The sequence below is a fragment of the Aythya fuligula genome, chromosome 3 (genome assembly GCF_009819795.1).
Source record: "Aythya fuligula isolate bAytFul2 chromosome 3, bAytFul2.pri, whole genome shotgun sequence".
NCBI lineage: Eukaryota > Metazoa > Chordata > Aves > Anseriformes > Anatidae > Aythya > Aythya fuligula.
This window is the reverse complement of record NC_045561.1, coordinates 87,681,341-87,703,812: the sequence shown is the minus strand read 5'-3', so window position 1 is coordinate 87,703,812 and position 22,472 is coordinate 87,681,341. Positions and strand designations below refer to the sequence as shown.

Genomic DNA, 22,472 nt, shown 5'->3' with positions numbered 1-22,472 from the left:
AACAGATGCTTTTTCACAACACGGGAGTACAGAGCACGCTCCCAAGGAGCTGGTAAGAGAACAAATCACACAGAGCAGATGGCAGTCCCACTGCTTAATGCACTGTTGGAAGGTGCCCAGCTAGCCTGGTGATGAGTGATACAAGAACCTATATAGAACAACACTCTTTGTTAAGTGCCAGCTATTTATTACATTATATTCCTGAGAACAGCTGAGGTGAATTAACCACAGTAACCATACACTGCTCCCTCTGACAGCCCTGCAGTATCCGTGCTGCTGCCGCGGCTGATGGCACCTCCTGGGCAGATGTGAACTCGTTCAAAGCTAACCCTAAGCCAACTGTCCGGGTTTGTGTACTGCCAAACCCCAATAAACCGCTCCGCAGGTGCGTTACCCTGTGCTTGCTGCTACACCAACAGCCACCAGGGTTTTGGACAACTTGGAGCTTGCCCAGAGCAGGCTGCATCCACTCCGACGGCGTAACAAACCGCAGCTTGACGATGCTGCACCAGCTGCTGTGCTATTTAGTGGGGCAAGCATGCGTCTCCACAGCTACTTCGAGTAAAGGAACAGTGGCCATGCTCTCTGATCTGCTCAAAAGCAGGTATAACACAAGGTTTTTGTATTCTTCTCTTTGTAAAGCCAACATCCACGCCTCCATATTATCATTTAGCTCTAAACACATCCAAGTTCCATTCTTCTTCATTAAAAAGTCATTAAGCAATTTCATCAAACACTGCTGCAAAGTGAGATGTGGTAGGACTCACAAATTACGTTCTTTATTGTCTGTCCTAAACTTAATCTGGTTCTGGGGACAGGTGAGGTAAACAAAGTAGAAGCCTGACACAAAATCTGGATTACCTTGATATTCTGGCAACGAAGCTAAGACAACACCACTTTCTTCCGGAGAACAGCCTGTCCCTGTAAGACTGGTATCCCACACACAAAAACAGAAACATTATTTTTTGCTCAGGCTATTTCCCTCTGATGATGAGCACATCTTAAACACTTCTATTGTTTCATAACCAGCTAGTGATTAGGTAGCAGCCATCTTCTGCATTATTTCCCGTGGAACAAGGTACGTGAGTACTCCATGGCTGTTTTGCAGAAGACGTCTGCCCCTGAACTACCACTGCTCACGTCCGCTCACCTGCAACATCTAATAAAACGAGGATTAATGTAGAAGGGGGGTCAGAGAGTCTTGGCAACCTCACCGTTCTGTATGAGCCAACTCAATAACATGGCTTATTGTAGTTGGGATACAGGTATGAGCAGTTTCCAAACCTAATTTAAGATTTTTGCTATGTTTATTTGAGTTATCTTACAAAGGGAACATTCCACAGTATGCTGGCATGCCATACATACACATTTGGTTTCAAAGGAAACCAAAGACATGACATCAGCTAAAATCCATAGAATTATTACAGTTTCAACACAAAAACAATCTAGTTAAGTCATAAAACGTGGGGAAAATTAAATATTTTTGCATTGTTTTAATTAAAAAGAGCAAAATCTTAATGAAGAAACTGTACTGGAAAGAGGCAATGCAGAACGTCAATTCTTTTTTAAAAAGACAATTTCTCCAGAAAATGGTTGACTTCACAGAAGAAACTTGTTACAAGAGGCAGTTTTATTTGTTACAGTGCAACTTTTATCACTTGATTATAGATCATCATTTTCCAGTAAATCTTCATTTCTCTTATTTGGACATATAAGGCGCTCATCACCTTGTATTTGCTTAGCAAAGACTGCTGCTTTATTTGTATTTATAGGAATCACGACCTTTGTTATTACCATTCCACATATTAAGGCTGTAATATATTCTTCCTGTTAACTATCCACATCTACATCAAAATATTGGAGCCTACTTTGTTGCATTCTCTGATTTTTAGTTTTAGGCCTGATGCTGATGAATAGAATAAAATAAGACTCCTTAGAAAGTGTCACAGTTCCCAACTCTGGAGAAAAGCTATTTACTTAACTTCATTATTTTCTCCCCAGCATTACCTCAAGCCTGTGACAGTGAGTTAGTCTTACCTCTTTACTGCTGCTTGATGATTTTTCCCTGACAGTAAGCGCTTTGTTATTATGGGATGGCTGCTCAAGAGACATAGAGAGCCATGTCACTTTCAAAATTCAATTTTTAGTTAATAAGTATTTATTTCTTAAATAATCTCAGAAGCAGTGTCTGACAACAAGGGTGGGAAGGAGTTCCTCTGATCCTGAAACTTAGGCTCCCTTTAAGGTAGAATTGAGGCATGCTGACCAAGAAGCCCATAACCCTCTACTTACTGACTGTTCTCTTTCACATTTAGAAAAGGAGGATCTCCTGACTGTGCGCAGGTATCAGTAAGCACTACACACACACATATCCATGACAACTACGTCCACGTTTCATTTTGATGAATGCCTGTGAAACAATCAAAAGAGCGCAGATATCAAAAGAAAGATTGAATTGTCATTGTCCTCCAACAGAAACAGGAGTTCTTCATTCTTCCTTAGTCAATGATTCTTCATTCTCAGAATCCCTCGCTTCCAGACGCAAGCGCTTCATCAACAGATTTTGTGTGCTTCTCCCCAGCATAAATCCCATAATGTAGCTCGTCATCCTTTACAGTAGCCCAGGACATCTGCTTGGTGGAGAACCTTGCTGCCCACTCTCCTGAATTGCTAACAACAATAACACCTCCCAGGCCCCCAACTCGAGTCTTCATGTAGTCTAACGCAGTGTCAGCAGCCATCTCTGGTGACATTCCTGAAAAGGAGAACAAGATAACTTCCCAATACCTGTCTTGAAATAAATTCTAAAATTCCCTTCAAGTTTCACACCCTCCCAGTTGGAGCCAGCCAAATCTAATGCCTCTTTCAGCTAAACTGGCCAAAAACTTCCACTGTGGTAAAGGAACTGGTTTATAGGAAGGTGCTGGACAGCTGCAAATAGCTGCTATGGTATGGTTCTGCTGCAAAGACAGGGTTTGAATAGCTTCAGATTACACTTCACTTTTAGTGTTTGATACAGACTAATTCGTCAACTCTATGGTCAAGACGTAACATTTCTTATGCCATCATCTGAAGGGAGAAAGGCTGATCTGCACGCTTGCTGTCAAACACCTCCCATAAGCTAGGTCTGAGGCATTTACAATTTGAAAAGAAAAAAAAACACACATTAAAACAATCAAAAATGTCAGTCAGCATCTGTGTTCTACGTCTACTGGCCACGCTGTAGCCCAAAGCATGTACTTCACATTTCTGTAATCAAAATCTGCAGCAAAAACAGAGACTGGCGTTGCTCTGAACTTCTGAAAGTATCAGGCAAGATTAAGATGAAATGTACTTGATGTCAGAAAGCACCAGCACAGCGACTTTATCTTTTCATTACACTTAATTCATATTAATGGCAATACTTCAGACATAGATCTGTGTTACTGTGTATATTATACACACAAGCCTGTAAGAGCCGCGGAATCTTTGCTCGCTGCAAGTCTGCGTACACAATTGGTAACGTTATGCAGCTTATGATGCGGAATACAAAATGACCTTCACGTCTTCCCTGCAAAATTTGAGTTAAACAAAACCAGCAGAATCAGAATTATTCACAGCACTGGTGACTGACAGGATCAAGCCCCATTCTGTGTCATTATGGGCGATGCTGGGACTATTCAAGTCAGTGGCACTGACTTCAAAGGGTCAGTATTTCACTGTTTGATTTTTCATCAAGACAACAGCTGCCGCCGTAAGGCGGAGACTCCAGCAGCCATCAGGACTGGCAAAGCACTTCACTCATAAAATAAGAAAATAAATGTTGTAGCAGTGGTCCCAAAAGGAGGTATTTACTGCGTGAATTACTGGACAGCTGAACAGAATTATGGAAGAGCTCTGAAGTTATTTTTAAATATGCAACTTCAGTTGACCGTTCAAGGACTCAAAAAGTTATGATAACTTGGGAGATTATTTTCAGCGCCTTCATGGAAACGTTATAAAAGGAAAAAAAAAAAGGCCTATTGCTGACGTGTTTTCCTGGCAACTCTGTTATACTTCTGGGCAGCATGAATGAAGGTAGAGCAAGCGCTGGCAGCAGGGTGAACCAGTGCAAACTAATTACTCCTTTTAAGCATGCACACGTGTGGATTGAGTTGGTTTTTTTTGTCTCGTTTGCACGGTGCATCACGAGCCAGACAGTTACTATCAATGCAGAGGTTTTGCAATGCAGTTAACTTCAATCAAGAGAAGAAACTGGTTTCTGTGGTTTAGAGTAAATAGAGCTTAGAAAGCCATTCACGAATTGAATGGCAAGGGATGTAACATGGAGAGAAAGGGGAGACCGCGATGTGTTAGAGCTTTGGGAAGTAACCCGTAGGTTGTATTTTATGCTGAAACTATAACATGACCCAGGAGATTTAAAGAGAAATGCATCCATTGTATATGCAACCAGCTCTATAAAGCATAATAAAAACACTCTCAGCTGTTAAATCTCTCTCTACTTATTGTTTCTCTCACAAAAATGTAAATTGGAAGTTCTGCAACTATTTCCAGTTCGTCTGGTCTCGAAGCCGGTTACAGCATGCTGCCCCACAGCCACGGCTTTCTAAAAATACTGCTGATATCTATATTGATGGTTCTTCAATCGCATGCAATGCAAGTATGTTGTCTGGCAATGTTCACAGGCTGTAATATAATCAAGGGGTTACATGGCAGGCTAGATCATGAAGGTAAAGCTCCACGGGGTCATCCCACAGGCAGATTGTGTTACAGTCACAGAAGACATACTGTGTCAGCTGTTTGCCACATACCCGCCCCGTCAGTTTAGTAGATTTTCCAAAACAAAATGAAAACGTAAATCATAGTTAAAACGTCTTAAAAGCATTTCTGTTGCTATAATCAGTTGTTAAAACAAAGGCTATTACAGCTTACTAGAAAGGTGATATTCCAAGCTTTCTGATTTCAGTTCTGATTTTATTTTAGCTTTAACTCTCCCCTGTTGATTCCTTAAAAATATCTTGTCTTTGTTTTTTACTTTGTTCAAAACATTTTAGTGTAAAACAGAGAAATAAATATTTAAAAAGCTTCAGTTAAACATTACAATGTAGACAATAATATATTTTAATATGCATTCATCTAAAAGTGATTAAACATCGAGTAGCACAGATATTTCTGCCCACTTGTGGCTATGCTATACTCTAGTACTTTGTTTTGTTTCTTCTAAAGAGAGGTAACCCATCCACACGTGTCTGGGAGCAGCTCCTTTGACAGCTGTTCTGGGATGACAGCACATAATCTGCAACCTGTCATTAGGCAGGAATAATTATTCCCTATCCCCCTCAGGTCAGCTCACAGGAAGTTCGGAATATACCTTGTTCCATGTGATAGAGGATCAGTCGGGCCAAGACCACTTTCATAATGCTCTCTCCATGTCCTGTGGTTGAAGTGGCACCAGAACAGTTATCAGCATAACCTCCGCTTCCTTTTCAGAGGAGAAAAAAAATAAAAGGCAGTATTTTATAAAATACAATTTACAAGCTCTGCATTATTTAAAATACGAACCAAACTTTTCTTCCTAAGGTCTGGAAGTTCTGCTCACTTCTGGGAGCAAAATACTGAAGCGTCCTTCTCATTTCTGCCTCACTTTCAACACACAACATACGAGAGAGACCAGCAATAGCCAGATGAAGTTCAATTGCCAAGTTATGAGAACTGGAAGATTAGTGATCTGGTTGTAGCGTAAGAGCCAGGATGGGGGAAAATATTTTCCAAAACAGCAAGGAACAGTGCATTGAGGATCAGCAGAACAGCGATGGGACGCAGAATGCCAGGTCACACGTTACAAAAAGAAGGAATGAAGGAAGATCTTTTAAGTACAATGCTAAGTGACCAAAATCTGGGGAGGGACTTAACTACAAGAACAAAGTTAGATCAGAGATTTGAAAAGCCTGGGCTCTGGTGAAGCATCACAAGGCACCCTGAAGAGTAAGACTCTCTCCAGTCCTCCCCACAAGCAGAGTATTTTTTTTCCTTTGAAATCCCACTTTTTTTTTTTTTTTTTTTTTTACCCATCCTTGTTTTGCTGGCATGCTCCACACCCTGTTCTACACCAAGCTTCCACATGCTCTACACCCATGTTTCCAGCACATCTCCTAAGCATCTCCTACGAGAACTATTTCCCAGGAGCTGGGGAGGTGCACACCACAGAATTACATGGATAAACAAAATAGCATGGGAGGGGAAAGAGGTGTAGAAGAGCAATGAAAGCTTCTTCCCTTTCCTACCTTCTTATCAGATCAGCACTTTCCAACAGGCCGTGATTTACATGTGGAAAAACAGTGCCACAACCAGCCTGTCGACCCCCCCTTCGATAGGCTCAAACATTTAGAAGCACAGCTGGCGTTCCTCTACCCAATCCTGCAGACCTCCAGGAACAACAGAAGTTGAAAGCAGCGCACGGAACAGTGCCCAGTTTCACTTCTCCCTCGCAGACATTTCCCATGCTGTAAGTGCCCTGAACATGACCTACCTAAGAAAGGGCATCTGCAGTCAGAAACGAAGTTGAAAATGACATTCACAATACCGAGGGCACCAGAATATTAGTAACTTTGGGTGTGAGAAAAGTTAGTATTAGTCCTATAAAATCACGTATGCCAATGGCAGTGCTATTTGTGTGTGGAACATGTTTTACTAAAAATAATTATTTTCCAAATCCCAACTCAGTGGTATAACTCTGAAGTAATCAAATAGCAAGTCTGTCCCGTGAGAGGAACAAGTCTGGGGAAGGGATTTCAAGTGTCTCTTTATACTTGGATAAGAGAGCTCTTAAAATATTTCTCTTATTCTGCACCGCCTCTGTTAGGCTCTGAGGCAGCCTTATCGGGGCTCTCTAAGAACAGGAATTTATTCAAAGTTGCCAGACATCCCGCAGTTCTGGCTCACGGATATAGCCCTAATTACAACTACACGTACTTTAAGCATCCAGAAAACAGCACCTTAGTGTGGAGCAGGCTACATTTTTGACTTAACCGTGAGCACGGATGTACAAATGGATAGCTTTATTAGAATGAGCAAAAAAGAGACACAGAAAAAAATGTCAGAGAAGGATGGAAAAAGAAGCGACCTCCCCATTTTCCAGACAGAAAAATGTTGGATGAAGATGACAGCACCACGCCTCTGCTCCTAATCCCTACTTGCAAACTCCACTTTGTATTAAGGAGTTTCAGTTTCAACACCGAAGTCAGGCCTCCATTTCAGATACATCACTATTTCTACTTTATTTCACTAATAATAACAAGAAGGATATATTTATTTATTTTTAAAAATGAGATATCTCCAAAAAACATGAGGCAAGTCCACATACCTATGCATGCTGTGTCACCAACACGGCCAACCAATTTATTGGAGAGTCCTCCAGTGGATGTTGCACAAGCCACATTTCCTTCACTGTCTATAGCAACAGCACCGACTGTTCCAAGGTCTCTGCCAAGAAAAACAGTTCACGAAATTAGGTAGAATTAAAGCCTACTTGCCAAAGCATGTTGCATTTATCTTCCAGGTAGCTTTAAAAAAAGATTACTGCAAAAAATTACTGCTCATCATAAAGCCATTTTTTTACTATGCTCCTCATTACAAAAATAACCACCAATACACAACAATTCTCACAGCTCTTTATTTAATAGCACAGAAAGCACTTGTTTTTTTTTTTCCCTTAAAATCTGATCTCCCTCCATGACTTGTTTACAATCATAGCATGGAAATTTCAACGTGAGCAGGCAAAATAAAAGGCACAACACACCATCACACAGGCCAGAAATATTTCTGTTGCAGATCTGGAGCAGCTTTTTGGCTGTGACACACCTGATGCACAACTTGCCCCTAAACAGGGGCTCAGAGATGCAGGAATCATGTCTCCACTGTCTGACTAGGCAGTGAACTGGAGTTATTAATGATGACGCCCGTAAACAAGTAAATACAGAGAAGAGAGCAATGTTATGAATGCACTGAATCATTTCCTTCCTGTTCCTCCTCTTTCCTTTTCCTTATTCCCTTAAATGTTTGAATACCACAGAAAAAAAAAAAAAAGGTTATTTATGTGCCTTTCAGCTAGCATTGTTCATAATGCATCATTAATACATATTTTCCTCTCTGTACTTTGTAGCTCAGCAATCTTGAGGTTTAAATCACTTGGCCAGTAGAATCTGTTGAAACAGCAACCCAGCTTAAAAATCTTCATGCGCTGAAGAAAAATCTCAACTACTGCCTGATTTCTAGTAAGGTGCTTAAAATATACACATATGTTCATACGTGGAGAACAAGGGCTACTGTAACTTACTCTAACAGTTGCTGTACTGAGAAGCAACAGTATGAGCGTCTACATATTCCAAGCCTGGCAATTCATGCAGGAATGTAGAACATTATTTATTTAGGAGAGGTATACCCCAAAATTCCTCCACAAAGGAAAAGAACTTGTGCCAGTCCTTCAAGGAACCGCCCAACAGGTGAGTGCAATAGGAATACCTTTGGAAGTTGCCTGGGCATTGGGGAGCGTTTCTCTGTAACCCCAGGATCTAAGTTAAGATCAGACAAAGTTAGAAAAAGTCTTTGTGTATCATGAAACTCGATTTCTCACAGAATCAACTTCCTGTTCCTTCCTGCTTATGTAAAAGATCACACTGCCAGTCCCTACACTTCATTCACAGCAACTCCAAGTCGACTGATGAATCACAGGCCTCGCAGACTGCTCTGACATTTAGGTGGAGACGGACCTCATCTCAAACTGATATGCTGCTGCAGATGGGCTTCCCACCCATCCATCTGGTACAAAAGATTTGCTGAAGAGAATATTGGTAAATTCAGTACTCCCTGCACACACACGTAGCGCCCTCCAACCTACCAAACTTAGATCTTCCGGAGGAATTAAGAAAGGCACGTCCAGATGTATGTTTTCCAGGGGACATATTCATCTTAAGCACCCGTGAATAATAAAAGTACACTGATCAGATATGCAACAGGTAACCATTTTGGTACAAGGGCTCAATCAGAGATAACTAACTAAGTAACTAAGTGAGTGTATCCAACTTCAGCTGTTGTGGAGCAAACACTCAACTATTTCTTACTGTTCCTCTTAACTTTTTTTTTTTTTCTTGCTTCAGTGTCACATGTTTTCCTTGTTCATCTTCAGAACAAAGGCAAGGAAGATATAAACAATCTGTTGCGTAGCTGGTTGACTCAGAAGCATTTACAAGGCCCGCAAAACCGTTTAAGCAGAGATATCATATTATAATCATATGTCTGATGCTAATTACTGACAGTAGCAAAAATATCAACACCTACCTGTAGTATACTAGGGGGTGCTATTAGCAGTAATGGTTTTGTTCTATTGATGATTATTCTTTTGTACTGCATATATGATGATACACAGTGGATTTGTTCCTTCCTTTTGGACTAAATCTGTCATTACCCAATACCCATGAAGTTGCATGCACTTAGGTTAACAAGCTCAAGGAATAAAACACCTGCTATTTCTTCTCTTAGGCCTGCATCAGTAGTAGAGTTTTCTGTCAACCGCTGTTGCTGATGTATGTGGGGACTGCCTGTCAGGAAAAAACAGCGTGGCTAAGACAAGAAAAAGTCTCAAGCTGTCCAGAAATGCGCAAACCTTCCAGGTACCCCAGAACGAGACAATGCTGAAATTGAAGATGCCTAACGCTGCTTATTATAGGAAAGAAATCTAAGCAGCTATAAGGAACGAACAGAGACTCAGATGCCATGCTTCCAACTGCTATCTTCAGGAGGCCAAGTGACAGTGGCAGCTACGCCATCCCCAGAACTCTTGGCAATGAATCCAAGTACACAGAACTTGGATACCACACGGATCAGACAAACTTCTGTTGGATGCTAGATGAACTATGACTGAGACCTTACGGTCAAGGAACAACTTCATTTTGGTTACAAGACCGTATTTACAACACTTACCTCATGGTGTTGTTTTTTGTTTTTTTTTTTTTTTTTTTCTTTTAGCAATTTAATGAACATAACATATAGCTTCTATATTATGGCCCCCTTTCGTGGAATTTAGTTAACATGCAGAAAGAAACATCACAGAAGAAACATCATCCTTCTGATCTATGAGTTCTTCAGCTCTGCTTCTCTCCTTACTACCACTTCACCGAACAGACGAGCAGCAGTATGCAACACAGCATTTTCCCATGCAACAACCACTGCCATACAAGTGCACACTCAAAACAAGTTCGTGTTTATGCTACCTCACAGGCATAACAAACATTTCTGACATCTCATGATTTTCCTTCCTTTCCCATCCACCTTTCCTTCCTCTCTCGTTTGTCATGCACGGCTTGCTTATTTTCCAAATAACTTGCACTTTGCTGGTGTGCAACACCATCTGAGAGCATCGTTTATCACATCCACTACTACACTGAATGTCTCGGTCAATTGTTTTCCCTCTTCCCTAGAGTAACTAACAGCCCTAATCAGCACTCAGGAGGAGTTACTTTGTCAGAATCTGATGTAGTTTAACCACCTAATCCACTTCAAAGACAAAGCTGATCATATACTTAACCAAGACCGGTTTTATGATTTTTTTACACGCACTTTGTCATTTTAAATATCACACTGGAGATATTCTAACTCACAGTTCCTTCACAGAAAACAACTATACAGAGGTGAAGCATGCATGTATCTTAACATTGCTGTATGCACTTCCAGAGCTGGTGATTTTCAAAGTAATAACAGTGCTAATTTTGTCCACCATTAATGCCACGAAGCCTGTATTATGTCCAAGTGTCTGACAATCTTCTCTCTTGAGCATCACTAAGTTTGTTCAAGTTTATTCTAGTCACTTACACTTGAGCAAATTCACTGAAAGGATTTTGAGGGTTTTTTTGTTTGTCTGTTTTGTATTTGTTTTTTAAGGACATACCACGAAGACTATATCAAACCACAAATCACTCAGAACTGAAATCTCCTCAGGTCTGAGAACAGACCTTCAAAGCTTTGGGATTGTTTTCTTGTTGTTGTTTTTTGGTTGGTTGGCTTTGTTTTTTTTTTTGTTTTGTGTTTTTTGGAACTGATATCACAAAGTAAATTGTTAAAAACTTACTTCTGAAACTCTTCAGGGTTGGAGTCTGGCTCAAGGTTCTTCTTCCATCTCTCCAAAGATCTCTGAGTTATGAGTTTCTCCCCTGGAGTCTCAGGAACACCCATGGCTTGAGCAAACAGGTGTGCACCATGGTCAGTCAGCAGCATGTGCTTTGTCTGCAGAAAATAGGCAAGAGATTAACTGACAATTCTTGTTTTGCCTTATGCTGAGCAGTTTTGTATTCACTTGTTATTTTTAGAAGTATGCACACCAACAAAATTCCACATCTTATTTTTAAACTTCCTGGATTCCTACTCTTCTACTAAATGAAAAACATATCAGGTCTCCAAAACACACATCCATCCACCATTAGTACAACAGAATTGCATTTATCTATTTAATACTTCTTATAATGGGTAAAGAAAAAAAAATTGCTTTTTTGCTAATTTGTATGCAAGTTCTCTGTGCTGTTGTTAGTTAATCACCAAATCACTGCTCAACTGAACAACAGTTTTGTCCAGTTCACTAAGAGATCTAGAAGGATTTGACTCAGAAGAAAAGAAGAGTAAATAAATTCCTGTTCGGTTTGAAGGTATTACACCTTGTAGGAGTAAAATAACAACAAAATCAGTATCATTCCCTTCAAGCACTTCTTAACATCAGCTCAACCATTTTACGTCCAGTAGTTCCTTCAACAAGCTACTACTCTTACAGACCCAAAATTTCATATTTAAGAACAGAATATTGTTCTAACAGGTTTGACAAAAAATTGTTTGCTCTCTTCAAACAACATTTGCACTTGCAGAAGCTCTATTTTGGTTCCTTTATTTAGTGAGGCACTGAGACCAGATCTTGAGTCAACAATCTTAGTTAAATTCATGCTTCCAAGTCCCTATGGCTTGCTTAATTCCTGTTTTAGGGAGACTCGCCAGAACAGTTTGTTTCATTAATCCTTATGCTTTAGTAGGAGCTCTAGAATCTATCTTTTTTTTTTTTTATATCAGTGTCCAAAACTAAGCATCAACTTCTTGGACCACTGCATAGATACTAATTGCTCATCAGACCTAGGAAGTTTTTGGAGGAGTAGTGGTCTGACAGTACAGTGTTGAGTCATTTCAGAGCACAGCAAGAGCCAAGAGCCTGGCCTTGAACACCTGCAGGGCTGGGGCATCCACAGCTTCTCTGGGCAGCCTGTGCCAGGGCCTCACCACCCTCTGAATGAAACGTTTCCTCTTAACCTCTAATCTACACTACAGCTCTGCACCAATCCCTTCAAAAGCTCATGCAAGCAGGAACGTGACATCACATGAAAAACATTCCTGACCGGCCACTCACGCATGTGGAAGCCCTAATGTCAAACGTCTCGAAGAATTCAATTATCTCTTTACTGACAAATTAATTATTCAGTTCATGAGAGTAGCACCCTAGGGAACAAGAGTACCAGTCACAAGGAGCAAGTCCCTGGAAGAACAGAGGACAGCCTCTCAGGCTGCATGATGTTACCAGACAGTAACAGACCCACCTGTTTGTAACAAAGCTGAAGTGTGCAATGTTCAAGAGAACTACTTTGTGCAATGCTGCCCCCCGCCACCGCAACTAAACCACCAGAAACACAATTTGATAATTCAGATTGTTTGTTTGTTTTTTATAGAAAATACTACTCAACTTTTCTTTTGGCTTGATGTGTATAAGAAGGCTTTCTCCTCCATCACTTGCTTTCGTCAGGAATGGAGGCTTTCTATTACTTTCAGGAAGTTTAAAAAACAAGGAGGGTTTTATTGTTTAAAAAAAAAAAAAAAAAAGTTATTTCTTAGAACATTTTAAAGGGTTCCCTTCCATATGCAGTTTCTGATAACGTGCCCCCCTTCATAAGTTGCACAAGCAAGAAATATTTGAATATACAAGAACAAAGCTGCTATGATAGTTTTTTTGCAGTTCTCATTGGAAAAAAAAGTGCCCTAAGGAGAATTCAATTTATTTTTCTCCTCAATATATGTTGTCCACCAAAAGAGCTACTAGAACATTGCCAAACAACCAAAAAGCACATTTTTCCATCTCATTCTTTTTCTACAGCTTCATGAATATATTTGTTAACTTCCTGAAGCGCCTATTTTCTTCTGGGATACATTTACACCAAGTAGCCCAAAAGGAAAAAAAAATAAAGAAATAATAGTTTCCAGAGATCTTAATAACAACCAACAAATGTTAAATATGAGCAAGTTTAGTTAATTTTACGGGAAGCAGAGAGGAGAAACCCCCACAGATTTCTACAGCTGGCCTGGAATTCAGACCAGCTCTTTATTTCACAAGCTTGGCAGTGCACGGAGCACAGCAGAAGTTTCCACCTTTGTCTTGAGAAGCCGATGTCCTAACCTAAATTCTCCTCTAATTTAAAGAGCTGGATGATACAGGAGGGGAAAACGTATACGCAGGCAGCTTGTGCACAGCAACGGATCAGTGCTCCACTGTTTGTGTGATGCCCACATAAAGAAGTGTTGGAGCTGAGGGGGATTACATGCCCCACTTAAAAAAATAAAGTAGTTTCAATGCATCATCTTCTTTTTATTCACTACAAATAGGAATAATTTAACAAAAATTTAACTGCTTTTTCTAGGATTTGTTTGATTAATTAGTTAACGTAGCAAGCCCTCCATCTCTAGAGACTAACACGTTCAGTATTATGTATCGAGTAATACGTGCACTAAGTCACGACTGAAATCATTCTGGTGTCATCCTTTCTTCCACACCCTGAATTTGGGCACGTTTGAGCCCAGTAAGATCGCAACACCGTACAGGATTAACATGCACAACAGTCTAAGGAGCTACTCTGACCACCAGATGGAGCCCATATTGTTCTGTAATAGGATGGAAACAAAAAATCACAAGCAGGTGGGGAGGTTTACTGTTTGCTACTTTTTCAAGGTTTCAGGAGCTGCATGTTTTAAAATTCCCTGGGGTGGTGATGCATCTCAATACTACTGGGAAATAAGCATCCTAAAATGTTTAGGACCTCAGGAAACTCCAGTCTTATCACCTATGGGTCAGAGAGTTCAAAGTATTTTCACTTATTCACAGTAAAACAAAACACATAAAATACACTCTGAGAAGCACTGTGAAATAGGCTGGGTTGGTGTCCCAAAATCCCTGCCTACAACAAACAGCAGGGTGACATCGGCTGGTCCCCCAGTTTATAACACCTGCCAGAAAAACAGCAGAAGCTCGCCTCAGGTTATATGAAGCGATTTAGGTTCGCATTTACATTTTAATTTTGTCATCTCCACAGAATTTATTGCATCTGGCCAAACAGAAATACACTACACTGCAAAATGGAAGTACTTCTCCTTTCATGTTTTATTGCCAAACCGTTATACTTGGCCTTGTACAGTTGAATTTTATGATTTCCTTTAAAATTTAGCCTCAACATTTCTGAACACCTGAAGCACCATATAATGACAAGATAGGCCTTAAAACAGATGAGAAAGATAGAGGGCAAGTTTTGGTTTATGTTTTTCATTTGGGAAAACTTTGCGAAGCTTTCTTTTTTTTCTTTTTCTTTTTAATGTTCTTGACAAAGAGAAAGTGTTGTTTTGACTTTATCCTTGTAGGCACAAATTTTAAGACACTTTTGTATTAAATAGCTTAGTGAAAAGTTCTGATTCTGAAAGCAGAACTATCCTACAATTCAGGGCAAAAATAATTCCCATCTCCTTTGGAATCTGTTGAGGACAAATCACATTTCAACCTTCTCTACAGATCGCTTTGAGAGGTTAAAAAAACATACCTCCTCTTTGTTTGTAAGCGTTCTTGCAACTGCAACCCCTTTTCAATCATGCGGGAGCTGCACTAGCAGCAAGAGAAATGTACACTGCAAAGCAGGATGACCTTTGTGATCACTGTCACTGGGTAGTGATGGTAAAAGAGACGCTCATATCACACAAATGGCCTATTCTATCATCCGAACTATACCACCTGCACCACTTCTGAAAAACAACAGTCATTTGCTATGGTAGATACTAAGAGGGGCTTCTTAGTGGAGTACGGTGGGATGGATGTCGTGCAGAAGGCCAAGTAATCATCGTTCTGCTGCCCAGGTAGCTCTGATGCTCTTGGAAAACCTCCATCACACAGTGCCTGTGTTATCTGCTGCTGCTGGAAGACCACGTTAGGGCTGCTGCCTGAGAAGGTGACAATGGAGAAGGCCACCTAGGATCCTAGGAAACTGGATTTCACGGACAAAAGCATGAGTGGGTCATTAATTCAGTTCCACCTTGTTGCAAAATCACTAGTACATTTTCCAACTTTTATCTTGGAATGTCAAGCAGAAGACTCAGTGACAGCACAGGTGCTCTCCAAATGAAGAAGCCTCCCCACAATTTTCAGTACCAGCTGTGGAACTACAGAAGCTTGACACGTTTAGGTCAATTTCTCCTTGAGGTTCCTTCTAACTGCAAGACTGAACTCAGGTCTCCTTGGAGTGCTATTTTTAATAAATACTTACAATAAAAGTTCTTCACAGTCACGAGTTTCTAAGCACTACCATCCGTTCCCCAGTCTTCCCTGATTTAAGGGAGGTTTCACAACGTAACTGAGGTCCATTAATATAGTGGATGAAGTTCTAAGGGAAAAAATGTTTCAAATTCAAGTACACGTTCAGCATACCTTTTCCATGACAAGCCGAGCTAGTTTTATTGGGTTTGCTATACATTTAACTGCAGATACTGCTCCAGAGGCTAGATTTTTTCCATCCATGATAATGGCATCCATTTCTACTTCACCTTTTTCATTTAGAACAGAACCACAGCCTAAAGACAAAAAAAAAAGTAAAATAAAAAGGGGTGAGGAAAAAGGAGCTAAGGAAAAAAGAAGGAAGTCATTAAGAGCTAACCATCAGCTCATTTAATTATTAGATCTCATGAAGCAAACTTTCTCTTTCCCTGATTGTTGTTCTGACACACTGGAAGTGCCTTCTTCCTGAACACAATACAGCAGCTACGCTGCTCAGGGGTGCAATGGCTACTTAAAAACCTTGAGTTTTATTTTTATATAACAAAAAACACGCTTGAAACTCAAACAAATCATGAATTCAGTCACAAGACAGTACTCAGAATGCCAATTACGTAATGCCATCCAAAATAATATGCTAGGCATGAAAGTTAGAACAACAAAGAATCACGAACAAGGCTCTTTATCCCCTGGATCACTTCACACACACATAAAGCTTTCACCTTTGCGATTCTTCAACTGTAGGGCACAGCATAAGCCAACAGAACGGCGTGTTGTTCAGTTCCATCGAAAGATTACTGGCAGGCAGCATTCCAAGCAGCTGCCAAAGTTGGTAGAGCAGAGTAGAAGTGTCCACTCACTCCTGTACCAAAAGCTTGAAAAAAACAAGTTCTTCCTCACTGCGTAACAGCAGACAAATTAATTAAAAAATAATAAAAATCAACTAATGAAATGTCGGGTGGTTATTTCTCTTCTGTAATTATCAATGCTAACACTAACCTAACTGAAGATTAATGAGATTTAAAAAAAAAAAAAAGTGCATTGTCTCATTTTGTAATAACACCAGTAAGGGTATCACAGGGGAATGCATAGTTTTAAGCCTTGCTAATAGGGCTGGAGAAGACTAAACTTAAAAAGAAATTCAAAATGCATGGCAGATTTACAGAGCACCTCAGATGGAAAGACTCAAACATTGCACAGAAGTAGAACAGTTATTTTGTTTGCTTTTCCTGTTAAACCAACATTAAAGCCCAGCAGAAACTCCTGGTAGTAATTGCTGACATAAGGCTTCCACCTATGCACTTCAGATCCGAAACATAACGCTAAATCCCCCGTTACTGGAGGCGACGGGCCTCTGTAATCCTCCTCCCGCCATCTCCAAAACTGGCATAACACACGCGCACACCTGACCTCTGCCCCAAACTGTTACTTTTTGCCCCTCTCCAATTGTACAAGCTACTCCAGAGTTCAGTCCCACATCGCTGAGAACGTGCTCGTTTCTAGGCTGCGCTGATCCGTGGAGAGCTGACGGGTAACTCCCGCCTGCCACCTGTGCTGAAATCTCTTCCAAAATCAACCTTCTTCTGATATAAGGAACATGTCATCTTTTGTTTCTTGGATAAGCCCTGCCGTGTTCTGCTAGTTCCCTTTGACAAGGTGAGCCCTTGCTTGTGCTCACAAAATTCCCCCTAGAACTGGGGTGCACCTTCCTCAAATACCAGTGATCAGAAGCACGGTCCCAGGGGAAGCTCCACCAGCTCCTCTCGTCGCTGCACTGCAAGTGGCTGCTGGAGATCTCTCACGGGATACACCTTGGGATTTCCTAAATGTTCCTGAGCAGAAAACTGTCAGGCAGTTCCTGCAGACAAAGGCAGCTGCCTGCCTCCGTTTGCAGCCAGTGGTTAGAGACTGGCCTTTCTCCTGCCTTCCAGCACCCTGGGTGGGGGCTACCTGCCTCTGAGGCATCCACTGGCAGCAGCACTGAGGAGAAAGATTGGCTCCCTTGTGAAGCAGAAGCCAGGGAAGAAAACTGAGACAATAAAATATGGAAAATTTAAAGGGAGACAAGTGTGAGGTTACCAAAAATCACAGCAGGGGTGCTGAGATTCCATCTATCTACAGACCACACAGTCCTGCAAAGGCTGAGGAGGAAAGAGTGAGAGGATTAACGTCCTGGACCGGCAGCTCTTGTACCTGGCATACACAGACCCAGCTGGTTAACCCTGCTAATTGCCAAAGAGACGGCTTGCAGAAATGTAACCCTGGCCACTTCCCAGAAATTACAACAGCAAACCCCATTTTTACTTTATAGGGGTAAATACCACGTGTTGAGTTTTAAACAGCCACTCCAATCAGGGCCCTCTTCGCGTGGTTGTCAGCTCCCTTTTGCAAGCTCCTGAGAGCAGCTGTATCTAATAAGCATTGGCACAATTAGAGGCATACGCAAGTGATTACAGGACTACTTGCCTCTTGGATCAGCACAGACAAACTTAAACAAGGGCTTAAGGCTCGAGTCCAATCTAAGCAAATTTTGCTAAAAATTGCTTGTTTAATCTACCGTAAACAAGGTTTAACGTTGTTAGTGCGGGTTGAAGTAAACACCCTCACGCAAAAATATAATTTGGATGAATTAAATAATTAAGGATAAACATAACCTTGGACCACAAAGAAGTCAATCACAAACATATTGCAATTTGTATGTCAAGAAAATGTGAAGTAACAACCATCTAAGAAGTCGCTGGCTATGGCAGGGTCTAAGATCCTTTCCTCAAATGATCTGATCATTTTTAAAGGAGCAAACCCTGCCTGAAGGTGTAAATCAGGGGCTGCACGCTACAGGAGAGGCTGCAATTCTTGCTCTGGTGAGAAACTGGTAACTGAAGCATCAGCCCAAGCTTCCTTTCTACAACTCTAGAAACAAGAAATACAAGTAAAGCAGAACTCTGGAAAAAATATGAAGAGCTACTTGAATGGTCTCAGAGAAAAGAAACACCGTCATGTCTCAGTTAACTTCTTGTCACCCATTTCCCAAGCTCAGGATGGCTCAGAAAAAGCAGTATTAGTGACAAAAGCCCAATTAAAGGGTTAAAAAAAGCATGTATAAATATTGCTAGTTGTTGTGATCCTACTTACCAGAGTTAAGTGCTCAAATGCTGCAGATTTGTAAGTTAAATAAATGAGCGTAGACAGATCATTATAAAGCAAGCTTTCACCACAGAGAGTCACACTCAGCTAAAATGTATTTCCCATCTACATAATTTTGATTTACGGAACCATCAAAACTAGTATATAGGAAACCAAGAACATATGTAATTGTTTATACAGCATGATTAAGAGTTGAAAACAACCTGTAAACTCATATTTCTATTGAAGTTGCTTCCATGCTAACATTGTACACCTAAAATGTTGGGCAGAAAGGGGTGCTCCTCAAGAATTCGGATTTTTTCCTGCCCTGAAGAAGCTGATGTTTTAAAAATAGCAAAGCTAAACTGCCTGTCCAGAGAGGTATTTTAAGGCATAACCCAGAGAACCAAAGGCCAGACATATACTGATTTACTGACCTGAGCAAAACAAAGTCCTAAAGATTAGTGACTGATTTAGAGAGCAAGTGAAGAGAAGTAAAAGTTAAATGAGACAACACCAGCCTGATGTTAATTATACAACAGCTTCATAGCACACACTGCACCTCTAAGTCTGCTTCATTTGTTTAGTTTGAAACCTCTGAAAATCAAGAAGGTCAGCCCAAGTCAGTAACAAAACACTGAAAAGTTTCATATTAAGTCTTTCCCTCATTCGCAATTACAAGGTCAGAAGGAATGTGTGAATCTCTGCAAATTAAGCAACCACATAACAAACAGGTACGTCATCTGAAATACTGAACTTTGACAGGTCTTTCTGCCTGTGTTCATTCCTGACATACCTTGGTGGGGATGGTGAAATATTTTCACTGAAATGCATCTAAGTAATAAATTTGAGGTTATATGATACGGACTATTAACTAACATTAACATTAATTAACATTAATTGCTAGGAAATTCAGTTATAAACCCCTACTGTATAAATTTATGACTCATATACCAGCAGAGTGTGAGTTTTGTAATACTATTTATGAAAGCACTAATTACAAGCAATAACTAGCAGAAGAACTCCTAAAATCCACTGAAACTGCCTTCCTTTAGCAATACGTAAAGGTCAAGCATTAAGGCTTAAATATCGCTGTGGGTTCCGTTCAAGTGACTTAAATCTGAGTACTGACTGAGCATACACTCCATGAAGGAGTCTGTGTCTTAAAACTAAAGACACATCACAGCAACAAGGTAAGATTTACAGAACAGTGATACTGGAGCAAAAGAATGAATTGGTAGGTACAAAATGCTAAAAAATAGGAAAGAGTAACTTGTCTGCCCAAGTGCGCTCACAAGAAACTGTGGCATATACAATGCTCTTTTATTATACTGATAAAAGCTACTTGCTGACACCAATATTTACTCCACTTCAAAAGGAGAGCAAACAAGTATTCTCAGAACTATCAGGACAAAATAGTGAACGTACATAATGATTATACGCCAATTTACTTCGTGAAAAATTACCTGCATTAAAATGAGGATCATCTTCCATTGATCGCACTGCCTCCTCAACTGCATCTAAGGCACTGCCTCCTTGTTTCAGGACGCTGTAGCCTTGCAGTGCAGCTCTGATAACGCCAGTACGACAGCCCTGTTCTCGTTCTTTGAAGATCCGGCCAGCTCCACCATGCACCACGATGACAGGCTTCATCCTGAAGGCCAAATTCCTTCCAAGGCTTTCAGCAGCGCCAACAGGTTGCTCTTAATCAGCCTGCTTCGGAAAGAACAGCATTTAGCATTTGTTCCCTTCTACACGAGGAAAGCACCCTGCAGAAAAGTTACAATACGCTTAGTTTGACCTCAATGCTTTTACCTCTCAGGAAGCTGAGCACACAGGCGAAGGAGCTCCTACGAGATATTCAAGTTCCTACCAGAGGAGCCCCCAGGCAACTTGGCACACCCCTGAGCTCAGCTCTGCTTTGAGCTGGGCTGGGTGACCTCTGGAGGCCCCTTTCAAGCAAAGGTACGCTACGATCTCATGATTTAGCACGAAGCCTATCTGGCGATCTTATTATTTTACAAGTTACACAGCAACAAGCATCGGCGTCTCAGTGCTGTGAGCTGCTTGTTAGATGAGTAATCCTGTTCTTCAGGTGCAATAATATAACCAGAGATGAAGTCGCTGACCCCTGTTAGCAGCAAAACTCTGCTGCCTAGGTGCCAAACCTCTGACCTCTTGCAAAACGTTGCACTTTGGGCAGCAAAATGAAGTGTTTAGACCTGGTGGTCAGCTCTTTTTATTGCCGCTTCCCACGAGGAAAACAGCACCGCTTACAGCTCCTGGGGCGCACAGGAGACAGCGCTTCACCTCCTGCCGAAAGCTAGGGCAGGAAGGGATGCACCCTCCACATTAAATGATTCCCAGGCCCTGGATTTTTTATCAATTGTGGAAAAGGAAATCCAGCTGCTTTTCCCTCACCGTACCTGCACACCCTCCGGACGTTACCCCGGCCGCCCGCGCCCCCATAGTCCCCACAGCCCACCCTATTTGTGCCCTGCAACCCCAGACAGGGCAGAAAACTCTCCCTTTTCACTGAAGCCCAGTACGCGAGGCCTCCCTCCCTTGAAGCGTTTTTATTTCGCCGCCAGCCGCGCTCGGCCCTCCGCGGGGCTCCGGCTCCTGCCGCCCAAAAGGGAGGAGCCCGGCGGGGGCTCTCCCCGGCCGCCCCCACGCCCCGAGCCGGCTCCTCCGCGTCCATCCAGCCTCACCCACCCTTGTGGAGAGCGAGAGAAGGGCTCGGCCCCCCCGCAGCCCCCGTCCCGTCCCGTCCCGTCCCGTCCCCCAGCGCAGCCCGCAGCGGTGGCGGCGGGCGGGCGGTTCCCTCCCCGACATGGCGCCCCCCGCCGCCTGAGGGCTGCCCGCCGCTAAGATGGCGGCCGCCCTCTGCCCCCTGCGCGGCCGGCGCCCGGTGGCTTTAGGCTCGGCGGTGGTGCTGTGTGTGTTGGCAGAATAAGGGTGTATGTGGGAGTATAAGCGCCAGAGATGTTGCTCTGGCTCCCAGCTCTGTAAATTTGTGTCCCCACAGCCCAGTTTGTCACCGGTGATGGAAATGAGCAGTCCCTTCCTCACCCCCGCCGCAGAAAAGGGCTCAGTGTGGTGTGGGAGAAATGCCTGCACACAGGTGCACAGAGGTGACATCTCCACAAAAATCAGAAGGAGCAGCCAGGGAGCACGGCTTCTTCTAGCAGGTGACGTGTCCCGGAGTACACTGATGTGCCCAGTGCAGGACCAGCCAGTTTGTTCACGATGAGACGATAACCACCTTTATTTCTTCTCAGTGATGTACCTACTCCTATCAGATGTTACACCACCTTTAATTTCCTCATCACTCACCGCCTCTTGGTTTCTCCTCAAGTTACATTAGAAAAATGACACCTCTTTCCCAAATCAAAACCCAACAATACATGACATCCGCACTGCCTTCTGCTCTTTTAAACAAGCTGGGATTATTCATCCCCAAAACACAAACTGCGTAAGTGTACATAAACTGAAACTGGAAGGTGTAGTGAGACCTAAGGAATCTGAGTCTTCAAGCTGAAAGAGACCAAATGACAATAAACTGTATATATCCATTCAGATTCGAAATAGATAACGAAGACAAGAGATGTTTGCCTTTTTTTTTTTTTTTTTTTTTTTTTTTTTTTTTAATAATAGGCTGCTGATAGAACACATAGTTGCTTGCTATAAGAAGAGGAACTTGAAAAATTCTTCCTGGAAAATAAAAATAAGAAAAATGCTTGAAAAATGCAATGAAAAAGTTAAC

General features: G+C 41.7%; 1 protein-coding gene across 2 annotated transcripts; it reads right to left on the bottom strand.

The window, feature by feature from the left end:
* Positions 1-1,295: 1,295 nt before the first annotated feature.
* ASRGL1 (asparaginase and isoaspartyl peptidase 1) lies at positions 1,296-21,465 on the bottom strand. Of its 2 annotated transcripts, none has more exons than XM_032185301.1 (7): positions 21,422-21,465; positions 20,173-20,419; positions 15,740-15,882; positions 11,102-11,256; positions 7,343-7,461; positions 5,351-5,461; positions 1,296-2,755 (listed from the first exon to the last, which is right to left on the bottom strand). In XM_032185301.1, the coding sequence occupies exons 2-7, from the start codon at positions 20,357-20,359 to the stop codon at positions 2,520-2,522; spliced, it is 951 nt and encodes a 316-aa protein (XP_032041192.1). In that variant the 5' UTR covers positions 20,360-20,419; positions 21,422-21,465; the 3' UTR covers positions 1,296-2,519. The 2 variants fall into 2 exon arrangements, with proteins under 2 accessions (XP_032041192.1, XP_032041193.1); XM_032185302.1 differs by lacking the exon at positions 21,422-21,465 and adding an exon at positions 20,522-21,153.
* Between the last annotated feature and the right edge of the window lie 1,007 nt (positions 21,466-22,472).